The sequence below is a fragment of the Theropithecus gelada genome, chromosome 9 (genome assembly GCF_003255815.1).
Source record: "Theropithecus gelada isolate Dixy chromosome 9, Tgel_1.0, whole genome shotgun sequence".
Lineage (NCBI taxonomy): Eukaryota > Metazoa > Chordata > Mammalia > Primates > Cercopithecidae > Theropithecus > Theropithecus gelada.
Genome location: NC_037677.1, coordinates 10,677,189 through 10,699,395, shown reverse-complemented (window position 1 = coordinate 10,699,395; position 22,207 = coordinate 10,677,189). Strand labels below are relative to the sequence as shown.

At 39.9% G+C, this 22,207-nt stretch overlaps 1 protein-coding gene across 7 annotated transcripts in view; it reads right to left on the bottom strand.

The window, feature by feature from the left end:
- Window positions 1–22,207, bottom strand: part of CELF2 (CUGBP Elav-like family member 2) — an 871,667-nt gene that overhangs the window by 537,402 nt on the left and 312,058 nt on the right. For 2 of the 7 annotated variants that reach the window (XM_025397806.1, XM_025397808.1), the window contains exon 1: window positions 6,001–6,229. The exons of 4 other annotated variants lie outside the window; for them this stretch is intronic. In XM_025397806.1, coding sequence (XP_025253591.1) covers window positions 6,001–6,053 — 53 coding nt within the window. In that variant the 5' untranslated portion in view covers window positions 6,054–6,229. Of the gene's footprint in view, window positions 1–6,000; window positions 6,230–7,930; window positions 8,023–22,207 lie in introns of those variants that run through there. One more of the 7 variants, XM_025397817.1, reaches the window with a different exon arrangement.

Sequence of the window (22,207 nt, the reverse complement as noted above, 5' to 3'; positions counted from 1 at the left end):
CTAGAGACAGAAATGAAAAAGAAAGAACCAAGGCCAAGCAGTGACTTACATTTCAAGGTCTGTTCTATGTTTCCCGTCAACGTGTGCTGTTTTAATTAATGGGAGGTTCTCACATACTTCATAAGGGAACAGGCAAACGTGTAGTTTGTTATAGCTTTAAGGCTCATTCAAACATTTAAGGGATGCAGTAAACCATACATTTTCCCCAGACATTCATCATCTTTGTGAGATCAAGTGCTCATAACCTAAAACATCTCTGACCTTTGAAATATCACCAAGGCTCCTCTGAAGTTTTATCCTAATAGCAAGACTAGTTTTTGATATTTGCCTTGTCGTACGAGATTTGAAAGCATCCCTCTGACTATCTGTGAAAGCCACTTCTATTTTCCTGCTGCTCAGATCATTAGTCGAGATCATGGACCACGTTAGACTATGGGCCCTTGGCCATATCCAGCCCACTGTTTAAAGAAAGTCTGTTTAAATAAAGTCTTATTTTGTCACAGCCAAGCTGTTCACATACCATCTATGGCTGCTCTCAGGCTAACATAGCAAAGTTGTATAGTTGTGACAGAAACTGTATGGTCAGCAAAACCTGAAATATTCCTCATCTGGCCCTTGATGAAGAAATTTGTCAACATCTGTTCCAGATCATTCTCTTGTTTAGAAAGAATAAATTCCACCTGAATACTACATATAGATCAGATTCTCAGAGAAGATTTTGGAATTTTCTATGTTACCATATTAGACACTTTTCTGATTGGCACAGAAATAAGCAACTGAAGATAGAATTACTCAACTAGGTGTTAGGAGTCATTAATTCATCAGTTAATTCATTCATTCCACATAATAACATAGTATCACAGTGGTAAATACTAGGGGTGGGATGTGAATGAAATATACAATGCCCCTGGCCCCATGGAGTGAGGATAAAGTAGGATAAGAGAGACAAAGAGTGACTCCTTCACTCACTCATTCATTCATTCATTCATTCATTCATTCATTGTCATGTGCTAGGAAATCTTTTAGATACTGGGTATATAACAGTCAAATACACAAACCATGCATTCTAATATGAGAGAGAGATAATCAGTAAACAAATATATATGCAGATGGCAGATATTAGCAATGCTGTGATGAGAATATTAGCTGAACCATATGAAGTGAACGTTTTTATAAGTCAAACATAGTTGAATACTGGCTGTTGCCTATGATTCAGTCTATCAGGGAGATGTGCTAGAGATTGATTTTTGGCTTTAAACTGGGAGGTCAAGGGAAGGGCTCACTGAGGAGATGACATGGGAGCTAAGGCTTGAATGAGGAACAGCCTCTGCCCCGCCAATAGCTAAGGAAAGATTGCCAGGCAGGGAGAGGGAGTAGCTAATGAAAATCAAGCCAAAATAGCCTGGCTGCATAACTGAGAAAGAGAAAGACCAGCAGGACTGGAGCAATGTGAGCTGTGGGGAGAGAGGGAGGAGATTCAGGCGGAGAGGTTCATAAGGGTCAGGCCAGATGGGGCCTTGCAGGTTAAAATAAGGATACTGGCTTTGACTCTGAGAGTAAAGGGGAAGTTTTAGTAGGGAAGTCACAGGATCTGATTTATGGAGTTTGTAATGCTTTCATTCCTCTATGTGCGAAATTGTTTAAGAGAGCAAGAGTGAAGCAGGGAGACTGGTTAGGGGGTAGCAATCTTAGCAAAACGAGATGTTATCAATGGAAGGTGGAAAAAAGTGGAGAGAGAGTCCCTAGGTGCTTAGGAGTCGAACTCAGTAGGAGCTGACAATAGTTTGGATGTAAATTAAGAGGGAAAATGGGGGATTAGGGAGACGGCCTATCTTTCCAGTTTGAGTACCTGGCTAGATCGCTGTAATTCATAAACCTACTAGAGCTGGAAACCAATGAGTTCTTGGGGGGACATTACAGATAGAGTTTATAGCCTGTTGAGCTTTTGACATCTTTAAGGCTTGTAACTGGGCTGAGCTGTCTGAAAGCTGAAGGAGAAAGGGAAACAGAAGTGGAGGTGGGGAAGGACATTCCTCAGGAGAGAGGATGGAGTTGGAAGAGTTGGCAACAGCTTGCACGGCTAATGAGTTCTGTGACTTCTTTTAGTCAATTCATCGATTCTCTTATCTCTAAATGGAAGAGTTAAACTCGATTTGGGGGTTTTTAATCCTTCCCCAGAGGTGACTTAGGGCTTATGCATGGGTAAAGGAGACAACAGATATTCTGGGTCCCACTCCTTGCTTAATCTTCCTATCAACTTTTTTACTCTCAAGTCATATCTATAAACATCTCATCTTGCACTCAGCGTATTTTCAAGTTTATTTTATTCTTTTTTTTCTTTTTTTCTTTTTTTTTGTTTTGTGAGATGGAGTCTCACTGTGTCACCCAGGCTGGAGTGCAGTGACACAATCTCAGCTCACTGCAACCTCTGCCTCCCAGGTTCAAGCAATTCTCCTACCTTAGCCTCCCAAGTAGCTGGGACTACAGGCGCGTGCCACCACACCCAGCTAACTTTTGCATTTTTAGTAGAGACAGGGTTTCCACATGTTAGCCAGGATGGCCGCCATCTCTGGACCTCATGATCCGCCCGCCTCGGCCTCCCAAAGTGCTGGGATTAAGGCATGAGCCACCGCACCCGGCCTATTTTATTCTTTTAGTCATAGGTCTAATACAGTGTCAACTTTTTTCTTCTGTGTACCAAGAATACTTTATTTAACTTTTGCATTTTTTTCTTTGAATGCAGCTGGAGTGTTTGTACTTTCTCAGGGGTCAAATGGGAGAATGTGGAAAATTATTGGCATGTCTTTTGGTGAAAATTAGGTTTCTTTTATGTCCCTTGGGTTAGACAGTCATTAAAACACAGGCAGTAGCACTACGACCACCCTTGGTTTCTCCATGTAACAAAATGGAATAAGGATGGAGCGATTTCAAATAGACAGTTCTTGAAAAATGCTTATAACCTGAAATTGTGCCCTGCAAACAGACCATCTCCTAAAACACTAGATTGTGGTGTAAGCAGGTTTTAAAATTGTGCCTTGTGATGACTTTTTAAGAGCAACAGGTTTGGCAGAACTCTAGGCTGAGCTCCTGGACCAAACACATGAAGATATTCCAGGTTATGCAGGTTTAAAGGCCTTTTTGCCTCGTAATATGCTTTACATATCAAATGTTCTTCTCATTTGTTAATCGGATGAGGACAGTAACTGCTCTTTCTCTTTACCAGAACGTGGCCTCTCACTTCATTCTCTGGATTTCTAAAGCATTTTATTGACATAACTCAGATCACAGACAATCCTGCTATGTGGCATTAGAGTACACACCTCATTCTCCTGCTAGATCACCCATTTATCAGGTTGTGTTTTATTTTTGCGTCTTCCATGTATTATCGGCAGAGACTTATTGGTGGTGAGTAAACCGTTCGGTGAAGCAAAATTAGCCAAATGGATGACTTGTTGTAAACAATTAAGGAATTTAAAATGCAATTTATAAATTCTATCCCTTTATGGTTCCTGACTTTAGAAAAGGATTACACACAGTTAAAAAGCCAGTGGGATAATGCTTGCCAAGAAGAGGTGTGGACAGAATGAACTTGGTATAGCCAAAAGAGTCAATGTAAAAATGTTTCTCTTTCCCAGGTCTCGCCAGTCCAAGTTTCTGAAACTTCACTTACTCTAGCAAAACTAAGCTTCACTTAAATTTGGGGCATGTTTAGGGGAAAGACAACATTCTCACTGATTTTTAAAAAATGAGTTAAGACTTGAGATCATTATCTAAAAAGGCCTTTGGGGGGATACATGTTTCAAAATCTATAACCATAGTCATATACATTCTTAGAGCTAGAGCCTGCCTTATCCACTGGTGTAATAATATTCAGTTAATCGCCTGAGAAAAATTGTTTGAAAGCACTTGTAGGAAGTGTTTCAGTTTTAGAGACAGGTTAGTAATCCAGTTAAAAAAAAAAGGAAAGCATAATTTATTCTAATAGATGTATCCTAAGAACATTTACAGAAGTACTTTACCATTTTTCAATAATTAAAGTTTAAACATGCAAACAGAAAAAAAATCACTGAAGGACTCATGAAAAGGTAACTTTCATCAAGAAATCCTGGCAATTATTTAATGAAAGTAAAAAGCTAGGTACACAAAGATGTTCATTATGTTGTTGTTAGTACAAATTAAGGAGTGGAAACAATCTAAATTTTCAACAAAGAGGGTGTATCACCTGAGGTCAGGAGTTTGAGACCAGCCTGGGAAACATGGTGAAACCCCATCTCTACTAAAAATACAAAAAATTAGCCAGGTGTGATGGTGGGCACCCGTAATCCCAGCTACTTGGGAGGCTGAGGTAGAAGAATTGCTTGAACCTGGGAGGTGGAGGTTGCAGTGAGCAGAGATCATGCCATTGCACTCCAGCCTGGGCAACAGAGTGAGATTCCATCTCAAAAAAAAAAAAAAATTTACATTAATATTATGGTGGTTTATTTAGCCATTAAAATGGTGGTTATGAAAGTTAGGTGGAAACATGAAAACATGTCTGATATGTTAGCTGGAAACAGCAGATTATAAAATAGCACATACTACCTGATGTGCAAAAAGCATCCGTGGAAAGTTCTGGAAAATGACATACAGTACTTTTTAAAAACAGAATAATTAAGATGGATATTGGCAATTTTAAATTTGCTCTTTTCTATAATCTTATTCTTAAAAATAACAGAATCAGACAAACATGAAGACAGAAGTCATGAATAGGAAATAAAAGCTTAGCAAATTAATACAACATAAATGTCAGGAAAAAGAAGTTCCAGTAACATCCGCACATTTCTCCTCATTTGTATTTCTTATTTGGGTTCTGGTCTAGCTCCTATGAAGCCATGTTTTGGGGTAGGTATTTGGAAGACATGACACTGAGCAGAACCACTTTTTTAAAAATCCCTCAATTGAACATTTTCATATTTCAAAAATTGCCAAAAATGCTTTTGCTAGGAAATACCATTTAGAGTCAGTGAAGCCCAAGAATTAACTCTGCCAAGGGAGTCAGCTTAGAGAAGATGCATGAACTTTGCCCTTTCTAGCTCCTTGTGTTCTAATTTTTCTGGGCCTCTGAGAGATGAGGAGGTCAGAGTTCACTTTTTTAGGAGCATTCAGAAAAAGACTTTATGTCACACATTCTGCCCATTCAGTTTCACCATCAGGTGAGGCCTGGGGGTGGGGATGGGGGTAGGGGAGAGGTCAGAGGAGGAGACCAAGTTTCCCTTGACCCTTCAAGGACCCTAATAAGGCCTTCTGGAAAAGTTTTCTTTTCTTTTTTTCTTTTTCTTTTTTTTTAAATTTTTTGAGATGGAGTCTTACTCTGTTGCCCAGGCTGGAGTGCACTGGTGTGATCTCTGCTCATTGCAACCTCCACTTCCCAGGTTCAAGCGATTCTCCTGACTCAGCCTCCCAAGCAGCTGGGACTTTAGGCACCCACCACCATGCCTGGCTAATTTCTGTATTCTTAGTAAAGACAGGGTTTTTTTGCCATGTTGGCCAGGCTGGTCTCAAACTCCTGACCTCAAAGGGATCCATCCACCTTGGCCTCCCAAAGTGCTGGGATTATAGATGTGAGCCACCGCACCTGGCCAAATTTCGCTTTTCTACCTGAAGTCCCAGAAAGTTGACCACATTCCATCTCACACCTTTAATGCCCCTCTGAAGCCCCAAAATTCAATATGAGGACTCCTTCCAGTGAGTTGGCTGGTGTCATTTAAATAAGATTGTCCTCCCTCATTGCCAAGGCAGCCCCACCTCCCTCCTGGGGTGAAACTGGAGGACCTCACGTTCACAGGCCACTCCTTACACAACTGCCTCCGAACAGTCTTCCCACTAGCAGATCTGCTCATGCCTGAACCCCACAAGGTGCATTTCAAGCAACCCCAACCCCTTCTGCACAGGGGTGGGGCGGGGGCAGGGCCTTGGCTGTGAACTCAAACCAGGATGCGAGAGAAAGCAAAGCAGGCCTACCTTAAAACTTTCCAGTTTTTCAGAGGATCCAAGTCAGAGACCAAGGAAACCATTGTCTAGGAGCCGGCTGAGGGCGAGTCCGGAGAGGAGGAGGCGGGGATGGGGTGCTGGGGAACAGACGGAGGATTCTGGACCCAGGCCGGGCCCTGGCGCCCCGCGGCTCCCTCCTTCCCGGGCTGACACGCACTTTTCCTGACTTCTCTCCACCCCGCAAATCAATCCTGCGCTCTCCTCCGTCCCACACCCGACTCCCAGCTCCACACCCCAGCTCCACACCACCTTTTAAAGCCCCGGTAATCTGCTCCAACTGATCAAATTTGACCTTTTTGTAGCCCACTTTATTCCAAGCACAGCTCTCACTTAAATCTCTCTTTATTAACACCGTCCTCCTCGGCTTTCTCTGGGAACAAACACAGATCAAGCCTGAAGCCTCTGGACTTTACCAGCAATCATTCACAGATTACTGCAAGCTGCAGCCTTCGCCTCCTTGGGGGTATTTCTCCTGCCTCGGAGATTTTGCTTTTCTTATTCCTGGCAGGAGACTGGTTAGCTTTCTTTCCTCCTTTTTTCGTGGCTTAGGCTCTGGGACTCTGACACTGGGCTTAGAGCTACCCTCAGAGGCTGTAACTACGTTACTGTTAGGATTTGTTTTTTAAAAATAATTTGGAACAGGGCTGCTAACAAGCTAGACTTTACTGTGTGCTTTCTGGCAGAGATTTTTTGCTACACTGCTCCCCCACCCTTTGCTGGCTTTCTTGTGTTTTTAAATAACATGAAGGAGGAAATGCAGAATCTCTTTAAACATGAAGAGAAAAGGGTATAGGCTCCCCCCACCTCACCCCTCACCACCTTGTGTATCTTTTGTCATTTATCGAAAACCAAACATCCTTCCAATAATTATTTGAAACTGTGCATGAGAGATGTTTTAAAGTATCTGGGCAGTATTGCTTTCCTGTACTGTTTGTTCGTAGTTTGTCTCCTTATCCCTCTCCCCCTCTATGGGTTCTTTGGGACTGTACTGATTTCTTGTTTTCATACATACTGCCTCTTAAGCAGAGGCTTCTAGGCTTGGAGGGTCCTGGTTGGAACTAAGACCTCTGCAGCTGAAGCTCTTCCTCCTGTCCTCAGGATCCTGGAAGGAGCCGACCTTGAAATCATCTGGTCCAGTGGCTTCCGGACCTTGGCTGGCCGGTCCGTCAAGATTTCTACTGCAGCTGCCTGCAACACGAGCTTTACTTGATAGTTTTTCTTTATATTAAATTCTTCTTTTTCTTACACTTATTTTAAAAGGGATTTTTAGAGTCATTCCCATAAATGGAAAATCAGCTTCACTGGTCTTTGGTAGAAGGCAAATGCAGGGAATAAGTAAAATAAAACAATTATCATTACGCCCAGACACTGAGACCAGCTAAAGGCTCTGATTTAGGTCTTTTTTTTCCCTCTGTGTTGCAAAGAGAGTTTCTGCAATGTTAAGAGTGTTAAGAACATACCTGCACCAGCCAGACACTTCCCTGAGAAGGAAGAGGGAAGACTGCAAGGAAACATGTTGTGGTTCAGTGCTTTGTCCTGTCCTTATTACTTGAAAGCATCAGCCCAGAGGAAGGGTCCCAACTTCTTCCCTTCAAGCAGAGCCTTCTAAGAAAGGGAGTCCCTGTTCTTTCCTGAGGGGAAGATGCTCCCACAGCTTTTGGAAGCAGGTTGCTTTTACTGTCAGAAAGTTTTTGCCACTCCAAACGCCTATCCCAGCGTTTTAAATCCCTTTCTTACCACCCTGTTCTCCATGGACCCGTGGATCTTAAGATAGGCAGCTAACCTTCTGTTTAGATTTGTTTTCTCTTTAGCAGTCATGGATACTTTCCTTAATGGCTGTGAATGACTTTCTTGAGAAGTGCAACTGTCTTTAGACTAAAATTAAAAGAGCATTTCATACCTTGTACAAAAATCATTGCCTTTCTGGAACTTCAAGCTTCTTCCTGGGCTGTCTATGTTGTCCCACCATGAATCTTAGACCACAGCGTAATCATGTGTAAACATTTACATAACACTTTTAATCCCCAAATACTTCACCAAATGTGGGTGATAATAATAGTTTTATATGGAGTTGTACCTCCCAAAGGGTTCCGGGTGCTTTGATAATTAATGAAATGTTTTTCCCTTTAGAAAGTTAGCAAGAGAGTAACAAAAGATTATAATGAAATAGTTTCTACAACTATAATGACATCATCCTCATCCTTATCCCATGGCACCATGGAGATTCAGGTCTGGGGAAGGGAGGGAAATGAGTTCTTAACGCTTAGAGTTCAGGGTTAATGGAGGAAAGGGGGTGGGATTTGACTTCTGGCCAAAGGACAAAAGGAGAAACCCATTTTCATAAATTATGAAATACCGTTTTAAAGCAGTTGTCTTTTCAAAAACTTTTTAAAGGTAGTCAGTAGAATGTTCACTCAAATAAAATCTTGTACCAAGCCCAGGTACAGAAACAGATACAGTAGTAGCTGAAGTTCATTATTAGGGACTAGGAACAGTTCTAATTTCATTAGGTGTGTTGACTCATTCACTCCTCATAACCAACTTGTTTATGAGGTAAGTTATGAGTTGTACTCCCCATTTGTTAATGTAAATGAAGACATTTAGGTGTGGAGAAATTAAGGAAATGGTCTGAGCTTTCATGGCACTGAACTTACAAGGGATGCCTGTGGATCTGGCGAGTAACTGCCACACAGCACTTCTTTCTTAAAAGGGATTTTTAAAGTCATTTCCATAAATGGAAAATCAGCTTCACTGGTCTTTGGTAGAAGGCAACTGCAGGGAACAACTAAAATAAAACAATTATTGTTATGTCCAGACACTGGGGTGGGGATGGGATTGGGGTTAGAATCAGGATAGGGATGGGTAAGAGGAATCCCCTGAGTCTCACAGATTCACTCCTAAGACCCTATAGAGAAACCCTAGAGTTTAGGAGGATAACATTTGAAACCCACTTCCCAAAAGTATTTAGAGAGGAAGGAGAGAAATTAACTTTTAAAGGATGCGTTGAGTCCAAGAAGGGCAGAATATTTTGCCTTTTTCTTTTTCTTAATTTCAAGGTCCAAGTATGTGTTTATGTTTACATATACTGGAGATTAATTCCATGCTATCACATGCTGCACATTTCTTTTTTCCTTTTCCCTAAGTATTTCATTCCTGATTTCAATGGATCACACACCTAATGGATCTGTTTCCTACTAAGAAATAGGCCATCAAGATGATTAATTCATCTTCAACAATGAGGGTGCTTCCTAAAAACAAACAAACAAACAGAAATGTTGCCTTGCTCAAAACTGGGCCAACTATTTATCTGTAATACAAAAAGGCAACAGTAAATTTTCTATTTATAAAAATTAGAGTTAGGTTCAGCGTTAATAAACTTTGGCCCTGAATTATAGTTTTCCACCATCTCAGTCTATAAACTGTAAGAGTTCATTCTCTTTGTCTTCTTTTTCACAATTTTGATACAGATACTCCTTTACATCAAAAAAATTTTTTTGCATTTGTAATGATTCTTAAAGAGTCACCTCTCCTGAGAGTTCCCTGTCTGTTTAAAAAAAAAAAAGTTTAATCCATGTAACGCAACATTCATGATTGTCCTGATAGTACCAGCAACAAGGCTCGTCACTTTCCTTTTCATAGAGCTAACATTTCTGTGATCTCCTTCCCCCTTCCTTTGGTTTCTTCAGTAGAGAAGCCAAAACCACAACCCAATTCCAAACAAAAATAAAGCCCACTGTTTGTACCTCCTCCATCCAAGCAAGCCCAACCCTCCGAGCCTGTGGTTTCCACATGTACTGGGGTTAGAGTCATGAGGGAAGTATGGGAAAATGTGGAGTATCAGTCAGGAGGCAACACTAGGAGCCGAGGAATCTGCATTTCTATCAGACCTTGGCAGAGAGTGCCCTGGGAAATGCAGATATAGAAGGTCAGGAGAACGTCTCTCCTGGTTATACAGTATCCCAGGTGGGTTTTCATGTGGGTTGAGGATAATATCATTAGCACCAAAGGTGAAAAACCATGGAAGCTCATCTTATTTTAGCAGAAGAGTAGGATGGGCCTCGTGGCATGAGTAAGCCAAACAAGGAAAAAGGCTTTCACCATCAACTGTAGGTAAAGCCAACCATTTAATCAGGCTCCGGAAAGACAGATGTGGTGTCTTAGTAAGTTGCTGCCCCACAAAATGTCTAACTTCCTGAGAGGGACTTAAAAAAAACAAACAAACAAAAAAAAAAACTGGTTTGTTGGGGAAGAAATACAACATTTTCTTTGTCATTTTTTTCATTTGTCTTTCTATGGGTGTCTCCGTTTCTTATAAACTACAGTTTTCTTGCTAAGGATCTGATTATCCTAAACATTTTTTGTTTTTGTTGTTGTTTTGGAGAGGCTTGCTTTAAACTTATTTATTCCTAATTATGTTACTTCCTGGTTAAAATTCTTTTCCTTTCTGGTTTTCCTAGTTTCTTTTTTTTTTTTTTTTTCTTCTTCTTATTTTTGCTGGCTCTTACCTTCTTCTCAGGTGGGTAAGCTCTCTCTCTCCTCTGAAGAAAGTGAAATGACTAATAAATGCATTCTACTGCTGCAAAAGAAGATTTCCCGATCTTGTTAACATGCCAAAATTTTAAGGTTAGCAGATGGAGTGAGCTAAGAAACCCCAGCACTTGCCCTGGACCCCAGAAATAGGACCCGGCTTTCCACGCTTTTCATAGCAAACCACAGTGTGGCAACAATCATAGGCAAGGGTTCCAAGATAAAATACAGCTCACCCAGTGTACATCAGATTTCAGAGAAATGACAAATAATTTTTTAGTATAAGTATGGCCCTAACCATTGCATGGGATATACTTATAAAAAAAATAAAATAAAATAAATAAAAAATCATTGTATTTTTATCTGCAATTCTACTTTGTGTTCCTCTGTTTTTATTTTCTAAATCTGGCAACCCTCTGCTAAATGGACTTTTAAATAAAAATTACCAACATCACTGTGGTGATTATTTTTTATTTATGGAGGTGGGTAATGGTACCTTTGACTTTATTAACTAGACATCAGAATAAATTTATTTGTTCTTCAAGCTTTATATTGTTTTGGTTATTATAAGCCAAACATAAAAAAGGTCTTTTTGAGGTTGCTTTTTGAACAAAGCAGTGATAGGATCAAAATATGCCTATTTCTTCAAATACTGAAAATTAGGGAATTCCACAGTCTTCTTGTCCTAAGATTGGCTAGCTGAACGCATTTTTAAGTGTTGGTAATATTGATGTGTTGAGAAGCATTGAAACTGATGTTTTGTAAAACATGGGGGCACGTCTATATTACATTTATTTTATGCACAGTAACTTGGCAGTTAATGTAGTGGCTATGTTTTCTTATTTTTTTTTCCCAAGCATCAGCTCCCACTGTAAAAAATCTGCACCTGAATAGTTAGCCATTAATCTTGAGTTACGTAAGATGTGTTTTGTACATATCCTCACTTTAATGATGTCTGTAGAGACAAACTTCCAAAGATGGCTTTTTTCTTTCTCTTTTTTAGATAAATGAATGTAACTTTAATGGAATTTCAAGTGCTTTCGTGTTTTGCTCACAAAACCTGATACAATGAAAAGTCTATGAACAAAGATATGTGTTTTGGTCCTTCATCAATGACTTAGGAATTGCTATTATGTATCACTTGATAAGCTAAAAAAAAAAAAAAAATTCTGAAGGGCCTCTAAAGAGACAGCTTCAAAACCCGCTACATACATGCAAAAGACCCAATGCATTATTCGGGGTCCACATACGTGTCTGACATTCTGCTGGTGCTAAGGCTCTCCTAACAATTGGGAAGGAATGCTTTTTTCATTTGGAATCTTGGTCAGCTGAACAGGAGGGTAAAATGGATTAAAGCCAGGGAAAGGGGAATGTTGGATCTCTGCCAGGCATATTTTAAAGTGAGAAAGGAAGAGAGGAAGGAGACTCACACCCAGCCAGCTGCTTTTCATACCATTCAAAGGAATCACAGGCCAAATTTGGTACATACAGTCGGGGGGCGGGGAGGGGGAAGAGCTTTCACTCCTATACTGCCATGGGAGATGAGATTTTCAAAGCTGCGTCATGTTCTTCTTTTAATTTCCAGTCTGCCTTTGTTAGCACACAGGGCTCACACCCACAGGGACAAAGGAAATGCCCAAAGGAAAAATGTGTGGCTCAGATAGTCTCCATATCATAGGCCAGGGAATCAAACCTGAAACATTGATCTTACAGTCTTTTTCGGTTTTGTTTTTCTTTGAATGGCAGCTTTAGAATGTTCTGGTTTTTGTGTGCTTACAAACAAGACTCCTCATCTGTTTTTAAGAGGGAAATCTGAGTTTTCAAGGAAAGCCAAATACAGTTGCCAAGTTGCCAGTCAAAGAAACAATGTCAACACCTGCTCATAGAGAAGGAATTCCTAACCCGGAATATTGCCCTTGAATGACTATGAGAAAAATGTAAGCCTTCCCTTATTACCCACTCCCCACTCCCCCGCAAAAACTCCAGCAGACCTAAGTAAAGTTAAAATGTACCACAAATTCACTTGAAGACAGATCTAAAAACTAACTTGTTAATTTAATTCATGGTGGTAACCGCTGCACACAAATATTGATTGATTATTGATTGATTACATAAAGCATTTGTTGAGCAATCAAATGATCCGTTTAGTATGTCAAAACATTTTCCGATTTGGCTACAGGTAAGGCAGTACTTCCCACTGTGGTGAGGAACCTCTCTCCCCCGCCCCCCCCACCTCCCTCCCTCCCTTCCTTCCTTTCTTCCTTCCTTCTTCCCTCCTTCCCTCCCTTCCTTCCTTTCTTCCTTCCTTCTTCCCTCCTTCCCTCCCTTCCTTCCTTTCTTCCTTCCTTCTTCCCTCCTTCCCTCCCTTCCTTCCTTTCTTTCTTCCTTCTTCCCTCCCTCCTCCCTCCCTCCCTCCTTTCCTTCCTTTCTTCCTTCTTCCCTCCCTCCCTCCCTCCCTCCTTCCTTTCTTCTTTCCTTCTTCCCTCCCTCCCTCCCTTCCTTCCTTTCTTCCTTCCTTCNTTCCTTCCTTCTTCCCTCCCTCCCTCCCTTCCTTCCTTTCTTCCTTCCTTCTTCCCTTTCTCCCTCCCTCCTTCCTTCCTTTCTTCCTTCTTCCCTCCCTCTCCCTCCCTCCTTCCTTCCTCCCTCCTTCCTCCCTTTCCCTCCTTCCTTCTCCCTTCCTCCTTTCCTTCTCCCTTCCTTCTCCTTTCCTTCTCCCTTCCCTTCCCTTCCTCCTTCTCTCCTTCCTTCTTTCCTTCAAAGTTTTTGATTCATTGTAGACCAGTACTTTTGTTAAATACAAATAAAATCGAGCTATTAGAAAAACAATATAAACCCCATTAAGAAAAGTATTAGATTAACAGCCATAAAATTACTCTGTCGAATTGCTATGCATTTCCAAATTCTTACTCCTAATCATCGTAAACTGTAATAAACAATCCACAGACCGGTGCTGGTCCACTTTCGACACCCTGGGGAGCCCTGATAAAACATATTCCCCAACAATAAGAAAACAATTCACAGAGATGTTTAAAGAGTCATTTTAGGATCTATACTGAACTAGAAGCTTTATAATCTAAGGTGAATAGAAACTATATCCATTTATACTATTGATGAAAAGAAAAAAATACACTATTCTAGTAAAAAATGAAAAGTTTACCTCAATGATCTCAGTAGTTACTTGATACCAAACATTTCTAAAGTCATAATTTAATGAGAAATTTAAAACTCATTTATAATTACATGAATGATTTAAAAGTTGGGACATGAGTCCATTGAAAATACATCTTTGTTTACCGGCAAAGTTGGAAATTGGTAGCTGTGCTCTGGCTCCAACTGGTTGCTTGAATTCCTATTATTATTATTATTTTTTGCCACATTAAAGAGAGGAAAACAAAGCTCACCTGCTAGTTAACCACACTTTAAGGTATCTCAATCTGTAAAAATCTCAATGACCTCCCCCAGAAAGCTATGTAGACTATAAAATATTTCAGAGTGTTTCTAACATAATTTCTGCTATTGTACTTCAACATTTTTTTAGATCACTAAACAATTGAGATGGAGTTGTAAGTCTAAGGATCTAAAATGAAAATAGAGAATTATATGAAATGAACACATAAAATTTAGTATGTATCAGGGAGTGTTCTAAAGGCTTTACAAAAACTAGCCCACTAAATACTCATACCAATCTCTGAGGTATGGTCTATTTTAATCTTCATTTTATAGGTGAGGAAACTAAGCACAGAGAGGGTAAAGGATGATTATAGTTTGTGGGTGTCAGAGGCCAAATTTGAAGGCAGGAGATCTAGCTTGAGAGTCCTACTTAATTCCTTACAGAAACGGCATCTTCTAACTGACATCAGAAAGAAGGATAAATAAAGCATCTTTAGAATCATACGGATCATTCAGTTGGACAATTGAATGAACACTGTGATTTAAATAAATACTTTCCATGAACATATTTAATTCATAGAACATAGTAGACGGCAGAAACTATAGGTTTAACCTTAGATCACTGAAGATTCATTGGTAATCCTTTCACCATTCACCCCTCCTTTTAAAAACCAAATCTCTGTCCTTTGAGCAAGACAGCTATAGTAATATCATGACCACTTGCTTGCCATCATACTTTGCTTTGTAAACATCCATCCCTAATTTGTCCTTTATAAAGGAAAATAATTCCCACTTTAGCTCTCATATATGTATTATGTAATATACTCTATCAGAATTTATAAAAGGATCAATGGTTTTTCAGGTGTAGGCAACAGAAACTATGCAAGCATTTCCAGAATCCAGAGAAGGATTAGTATTGTCATATATAAATCAAAGCCTACATACATATAAGTACTATTATGAGGGAGACATTCCCAAGGGGTAAAGGACAGAGCTAGACAACAATAATTGTAGTAGGGTTCTGTTAGCATAAACTTTAACAAATACATAACAGGAATATAAAAACTTGAATATAAAATATATTCTTGAATATAAAATCTAATAGATAATTTTAAAAAACTCAGAGAAACTGGAATAATTAGTCAACTAATGTCATATGAAATATTATGAGAATGCTGTGGAGGTAAAACGATTAGATCTTCAATTCATATTCAAAACCAAAATAAATAACAGACAGAAAAATTAAATATACAAAGTGAAGCCATAGAAAATTAGAGAAAAACATAAGGAAGGCAAATTTTTGTCTTGATAATTTCTTTTCTTGCTTTTATGTGAAAGCATTTATAAATTACAATTTTAAATAAAATGCAATTATTAAAAATATAAAGAAAAGTTCACGTTTGAGTTCATAAAAATCCGTTTATCAAAAACATCATATATAACAGTAAAAATGAAAGACAAATTAAGAAATATATATGGATCTGTTAACGAGCAAAACCCTGTGGATACAATAATAGATAATATGTATGCAAAAGCCCAAATCAGAAAATGTATGGAGGAAGAAATTCAAATGAAACAATGCATATAAAAACTATCTCTGTAAGAATCAAGAAATATAAGTTAAAACAAAATGCAATATAGCGTTTTACCCATCAAACTGGTAAATGCCTTTAATTGATTATATGTAATGACACAATGAGGTACAATGAAATAGGCCCACTCATATGTGGCTGGTGTGTGTTTCAATTGCTGTCCAGAAAGCAATTTGGTAGCATGTATCAAAAATTAAAGGCAACGTTATATTTGACACAGGATTTTTATTTCTAAAAGTTTTCTTCTTAAAGGTTTATGTGCAGGATATTCATAGTAGTATTAATTATATTAATAAGCTATCAGAAGCAACTTAATGTCTAATAATTTAATGTGGGTTAAATATATATGCATATGACATATCTATAAAACTGGATACTATGGAACAATCAAAAACATGTTTTGGTGGAAGGACTTTAAAAGACTTTTGAAATGAAATAACTGATCAAAGGGCACAAAACGGTACACAGAATATGATATCAATATTTTGTATTGCTACCAGGACTGTAAACTCAACTGCCCATAGTCCCCAGAGAGGAACCGTAGAGGTACTGTGGACAGGGAAGTTGTCTATTAAAATGCAACAGTATTTTTTTCTCTTGCTTTTCTAGAAACATTCAGCCGTCTTGGTCTAGCTTTCTCTTTTGCAATGATCTTTCCTCCCCACACCCATATTTCTTTCCTCTCACTCTAATTGAAGACCAGCCACAGGAAAATCTCTAGGGTAAGACAGCGTAATAACTGGCAAGACAACTCAGTACCAACAAAGGGCAAGTAGGGGCGGGTGTGGCAAGAGGAGAGAGGAGCTCTCTGAAGACAGAGGCCCTAACCCAGCTCCAATTTTCCCATGCCACCGCAGACCGGAGCCCAGACAAAATGCACTGAGGTGCTTCCAGTTTTTGACTTCCAACATTCATACTTATATGTGCAAATGGAAAAAAATACTGGAAAGAGGCTGGGCGCCATGGTTCATGCCTGTAATCCTAGCGCTTGGGAGGCTAAGGCGGACAGATCACCTGAGGTCAGGAGTTCGAGATCAGCCTGGCCAACGTGGTGAAACCCCATCTGTACTAAAAATACAAAAATTAGCCGGGCGTGGTGGCGCGTGCCTGTGATCCCAGCTACTCGGGAAGGTGAGGCACGAGAATCGCTTAAATCTGAGAGGCAGAGGTTGCAGTGAGCCAAGACTGCAGCATTGCACTCCAGCCTGGGTGACAAAGCGAGAATCTGTCTTAAAAAAAAAAAAAAAAAAAGATGGAAAGAAATATACAAAAGTGATACAATTATTGGTACAATGTCAATCATTGAATTTTATTTTCTTTATACCTTTCCTTATTTACTAAGTTCTTTCCATGTATTTCTTTCTATAATCAGAAAACCAGGACTATTCTCATATTCTATTTAGTCACCCTTTTAGGGGGTACAAAGTAGTTTTAGAAAAAAAAAAAGGTCCTATTTTGAAGTTTGCCTCTGACCTTCTATTTTGAAATATATCCACACAGCTACATTCTTATAGACTGTTGTTATTTGTACAAACATTTCTTACTCATCTGAAGCTTCTTTGAAAAGCAGGGCTTCAAAAATGTGTCTAATTTTTCTCCCTTATGGTTGCACTAATCATTTTTGGCCTCGTTTTCAGCAAATCATATCTACTGTCTTCAAGTATTTCTAGGTGATGTTAAGCAATTTTCTAATCTAGTGGTAGAGTTTATTGATGATACGATTTGGACAGTTCACTGGCCAAAGTGTCTTTTATTATATAAAATATTAGGACATTCCATAATGATTTGAACCAGCACGGCTTTGGAAGCAGAAAAGAAGGCTTTAAGGTTTACGCTAGCACTGCCATGCCATCTCTGGGACACATGCTCCTCTGGATAGTCACCTTACAAATGGGGATTAAAAAAAGAAAGGGGAATATAGAATGTAGCCAACCAGTGCAGCACTCGATCTAGGAAAAAAGAATGTAACAAGCTCAGCTGATTGAGGGTAATGATAAAATAACTGGGAAAAACTACAGAGCCCTGTCTTTATGTAGGGACAAAGAATGCTTTTCACAAAGCTCAAAATGAATTAATTACAGAAGCACTGCTGTACACGGACAATAATCTTTATATACCTCCGCCTCCGGGTATCTTCTATTTAAAGGCTAAGGTTTCCTGAAAAACAAGCTTGTTCTGACCATTTCTCTCCTGTTCATAAAGCTTGCGTTTTATGAAAATTGGGAAACCAGAGAGAAAAAGCTTGAGTTCACTTTTAACCAGCCGTTGTTTTTTTCTAATTTCTCTGTTTTACTCTAAGCATGTTCTGTTTTTAAAAGTATTAAATGAAAAATGAAAATTGATGATAGCATAAAAACAACTATATCCTAGTTATTAGGCCAGCATTACTGGACCAGAAAACATTATAATTCAGTTTCAAAAAAGGCTTGATATAACCTTTAAAATAAGAGTTTGTGTGTGTGTGTGTGTGTGTGTGTGTGTGTGTGTGTGTGATATCAAACCTTAAGGGCTTTCTTCCCACTGAAGCATTAAAAAGTGAGAATTCTGATTTCTAGTTGACAATGTTTCAATGAATATGTCACTTTATAATTACAAATGCAAGGGAGGAACTTTTTGTAACTGAATATTTAACACATATTAAAGTTCTAACGCACACCACATAATTTTTGTCTGAGATTGTCTCTGAAGTGGGTATCTCAAATCATTCATGTGAAAACTCAAAATAATTTTCTGAGATGAGTTCACTATGAAAACAGGGATATGACCCGCTGCCCTGTAGCTTTTCCTTCCCTGCACTCCTGTGTGTATGTGTGTGTGTGTGTGTGTGTCTACGTGTGTGTTTTCATAACATAATCCTTATAGGCAAATAAAGATTAAAAGGAGTAGACGGTAAATATTTCCTGTAGAGGCAGGAGGTAGAGAATGGTTAAATTCACTGTCTTCCAAATTTTCACTTTGCTTAATTCTAGAACACTTCTTATTCCTGTGGCAGCTCTTCCAGTGAGATGGTAGACCACCTCAGGATGGAAATGTATTTCTTCACCCCTTTCTCTACCTCCCTGTGACCTCCTGCAAATAAGGTGAGGCTGTTTATTTTCTCACTTGATTTCCCTTCTTTGAGTTGAATCACAGAATGTAGCAAACTTGTAATAGCAGATTGAGAAATATGGAACTATTTCAAGGGTTTCTGGTTTATAACTTCCTTTTAAAAGAATTAACCCCTTCTAGGAATTCTTTTTTTTTTTTCAAATGGATCACAAGGTGATCCTGATCTGTATTATGATTGGCCTATTGGGTGCCTTCCTGATATGGTAGCCCAGGGTCATTTTTTATTGCCTCCTGTAGATACCCAAGACCAGAAATCTATAGGTATAGAGAGTCCAAAGGAGATTTCTCTTCATGATAACCCTTAATGTGGGCATTATCTCATGTAATGCTCACAGAAGCACGATGAGGCATGTATTGTCTCTGTGTCACTGAGGAAATGAACACATAGCTAAAGTAGCCCTGCCGGTAGGCGGTGGCACAATTGTGAACAATTCCAGCTCCTGTGTGGCTCACTCCAGAGCCAGTGCTTTACCAGAGGTTTTCAATCTTGGTCTAGAGCTTTTGTTTTATTTATTTATTTTTCCAGTTTTGGAGGTTCCACTTGCAGAAAACATTTCTTTTTACATTAGTTTTTTTTTTTTCTAATGGACAAATAAACATGATATATATTTATGACATACATCCTGATGTTTTGATATATGTATGCATTGTGGAATGGCTAAATCAAGCCCATTAACATATCTATTGCCTCACATGCTTTGCATTCTTTTGTGGTGAGAACACTTAAATCCTACACTCTCAGCAATTTTCAAGTGTAAGAGACGTTGAATCCATTTACTATAGTCACCACGTTGTGCAATGAACCTCTTGAACTTCTTTCTCCTAACTGAAGTTTTGTGTCCTTTGACGAACTTCTCTCCAATTTCTTCCCCCATCCCTCCCATTCTCTAGTAACCACCCTTCTACTCTCCGCTTCTATGAGATGGTTTTCTGTGGATTCCACATATAAGGGAGACCATGCAGTGTCTTTCTGTGCCTGGCTTACTTCACTTAACATAATGTCCTCCAGATTCATCCATGTTGTCACAAAGGACAGGATCTCCTTCTTTTTTTAAGGTTAAATATTATTCCCGTGTGTGTGTGTGTGTGTGTGTGTGTGTGTGTGTGTGTGTGTGTATGCTACATTTTAAAAATCCATTTATCTGTTGTTTGACACTGAGGTGGACTCCGTATCTTGGTTATTGTGAATTGAGCTGAAATGAACATGGGAGAGCAGATCTCTCTTCAACATATTGATTTTATTTCCTTTGGATATATACCCAGTAGTGGGATGGCTGGATCATATCATAATTCTGTCTGGGCTGGGAGCTTTTAAAATTCCAATGTCCATGGCACACTCCAGACAATATTGGGAACCTCAGAGGCTGGCACCCAGGCATCAGTGTTATTTAAAACTTCCAGGTGATGCTGTAAAGGGTGGGTTGAGTGCCACTGCATTACATGGATTCCTTATTTCTTATTGATCACCATGAAGAATCAAGATGAGGATTGGCTGTAACTCAAACTTGGGTGAAATGCATATGGATGGAATTTTATGCATATTCATCTTACATTTGACAGTAATCTTTCATAATGCAAATGTAGTGGAATTTGACTTGTAAAAGGTAAAACTATATAATTAGGCACTTTCAACTGTAGCATTTTCTATTGTAACTGAGCACTTTGGTTGTAGATATTCATGGATCCAAGCCTACCTATGTGAGGTCTGGCAGTAGAGGTGAGGCCATGTGGAAGGTAGGTTGCAAACCCTGTCAGCCTCCTGTACAGGTGATGATATGGACAGGAGATAGGGAAATACCAGGTAGAAGAGGGCAGTTACCCAGCAAAGGCCCCACCCTCAAAACAGGAATCCTGTGGCCCTAAATGGGAACAGGCATTCCTGTTTTTGTGCCCAAAAGTTGCCTTTTGACCCACCACACCTCCGTATCCTGTACTCATATAAACCCCAAATTGCTGGTTCCACAAGGAGACACCAACAGAAGAGCAGAATAACAGCACAATGGTGTGGCAGAGAGAAGAGAAGGAGTGTCTGAATGTTGACAAGAGTTTGGCTGTGGATGTGCAGAGAGGAGATTAGCTGCTAGATGGTCACACTGTAGGGGAAGATGGTTTTCCCACTCCATCCCCCTTCCAGCTCCCCATCCATCTCACCAAGAGCCAACTCCACCACTCAATAAAACCTTATATTCATTTTTCATCAAGTCTGTGTGTGACCTGATTCTTCCTGGATGCTGGACAAGGACTTGAGTATCAAGAGGGCATTTAGCTGGTTAACACTTAAGCTGTTCATGGACAACAAGGCTAGCACTGTAACACACCCACTGGGGCTTCGGGAGTCATAGACACCCACCCCTAGATGCTGCCATGGGGCTGGAACCAGGGGTGCTCATCCCGGCTCTTACACCTGCCCATCTGTGTGCTCCCCAACCTGTAAGGAGTTTAAGCACACACAGCGCCAGAACAAATGAGCCACATCCATTGCTCATCCTGCAAGAGGGTTCAGGGAACTCTCCCATTTCAGTGAGATGGGTTGAAATGTGTTTAGTTGAATCTATCTGGAGCCATCTAAACCTCAGAAATAAAACCCCAATTGACTCAAAGTCAGCAAGTTAGAGGTCATGACCTCCAGTTCTTTTTTTTTTGAGATGGAGTCTTGCTCTATTGCCGGGCTGGAGTGCAGTGGCACGATCTCGGCATACTGCAAGCTCTGCCTCCTGGGTTTAAGCGATTCTCCTGCCTCAGCCTCCTGAGTAGCTGGGACTAGAGGTGTGTGCCACCACGCCCAGCTACTTTTTTTCGTATTTTTTAGTGGAGACAGGGTTTCACCATGTTGCCAGGATGGTCTCAATCTCTTGACGCCGTGATCCGCCCACCTCGGCCTCCCAAAGTGCTGGGATTACAGGTGTGACCCACTGCGCCCAGCCCCATGACCTGCAGTTCTTATTTTGTTTGAGAGCACCCCTGCTTGGAGCCTGAAGATGGTTGCTTAGAACTTCAACTGCAGAGCATTCAGGACTTCTGGAAATAATATTGCATTCATTTCCTGGGGCTGCTGTCACAAAATCCCATAAACTGATTGCCTTGAAAACAGAATTTTACTGTCTCATAGTTCTGGAGGCTGGAAGTCTGAGATCAAGGTGTCAGTATTGGCAGGATTGGTTCCTTCCAAGGCTGCGAGGGAGAATCTGTTCTGCCATTCTCTGAGCTTCTGGTAGGCTCAGGCATCCCTTGGTTTGTAGATGGTCATCTCCTTTGTGGGTTCTCCCTCTGCACTTTCCCTTTGTATCTTCCTGTGCCTGTACCTGCCTCTGTGTTCAAATTCTCCCTTTTGCTAAGGACACAGTCATATTGGATTAGGGCTCATCCTAATAACCTCAACTCCTGCATCTGCAAATACTCTATTTCAAATAAGATCACATTCACAGATACTGTGAGTCAGGACTTCAGTAGCATCCTGGGGTACTCATTTCAGCCCATAACAAATCTTTTCTGCCACTCGAAAGAATTCAGGACTAACCAGGAAGAGTGAAAACCCTTCATGAGAGGAAATTTCTTAAGGC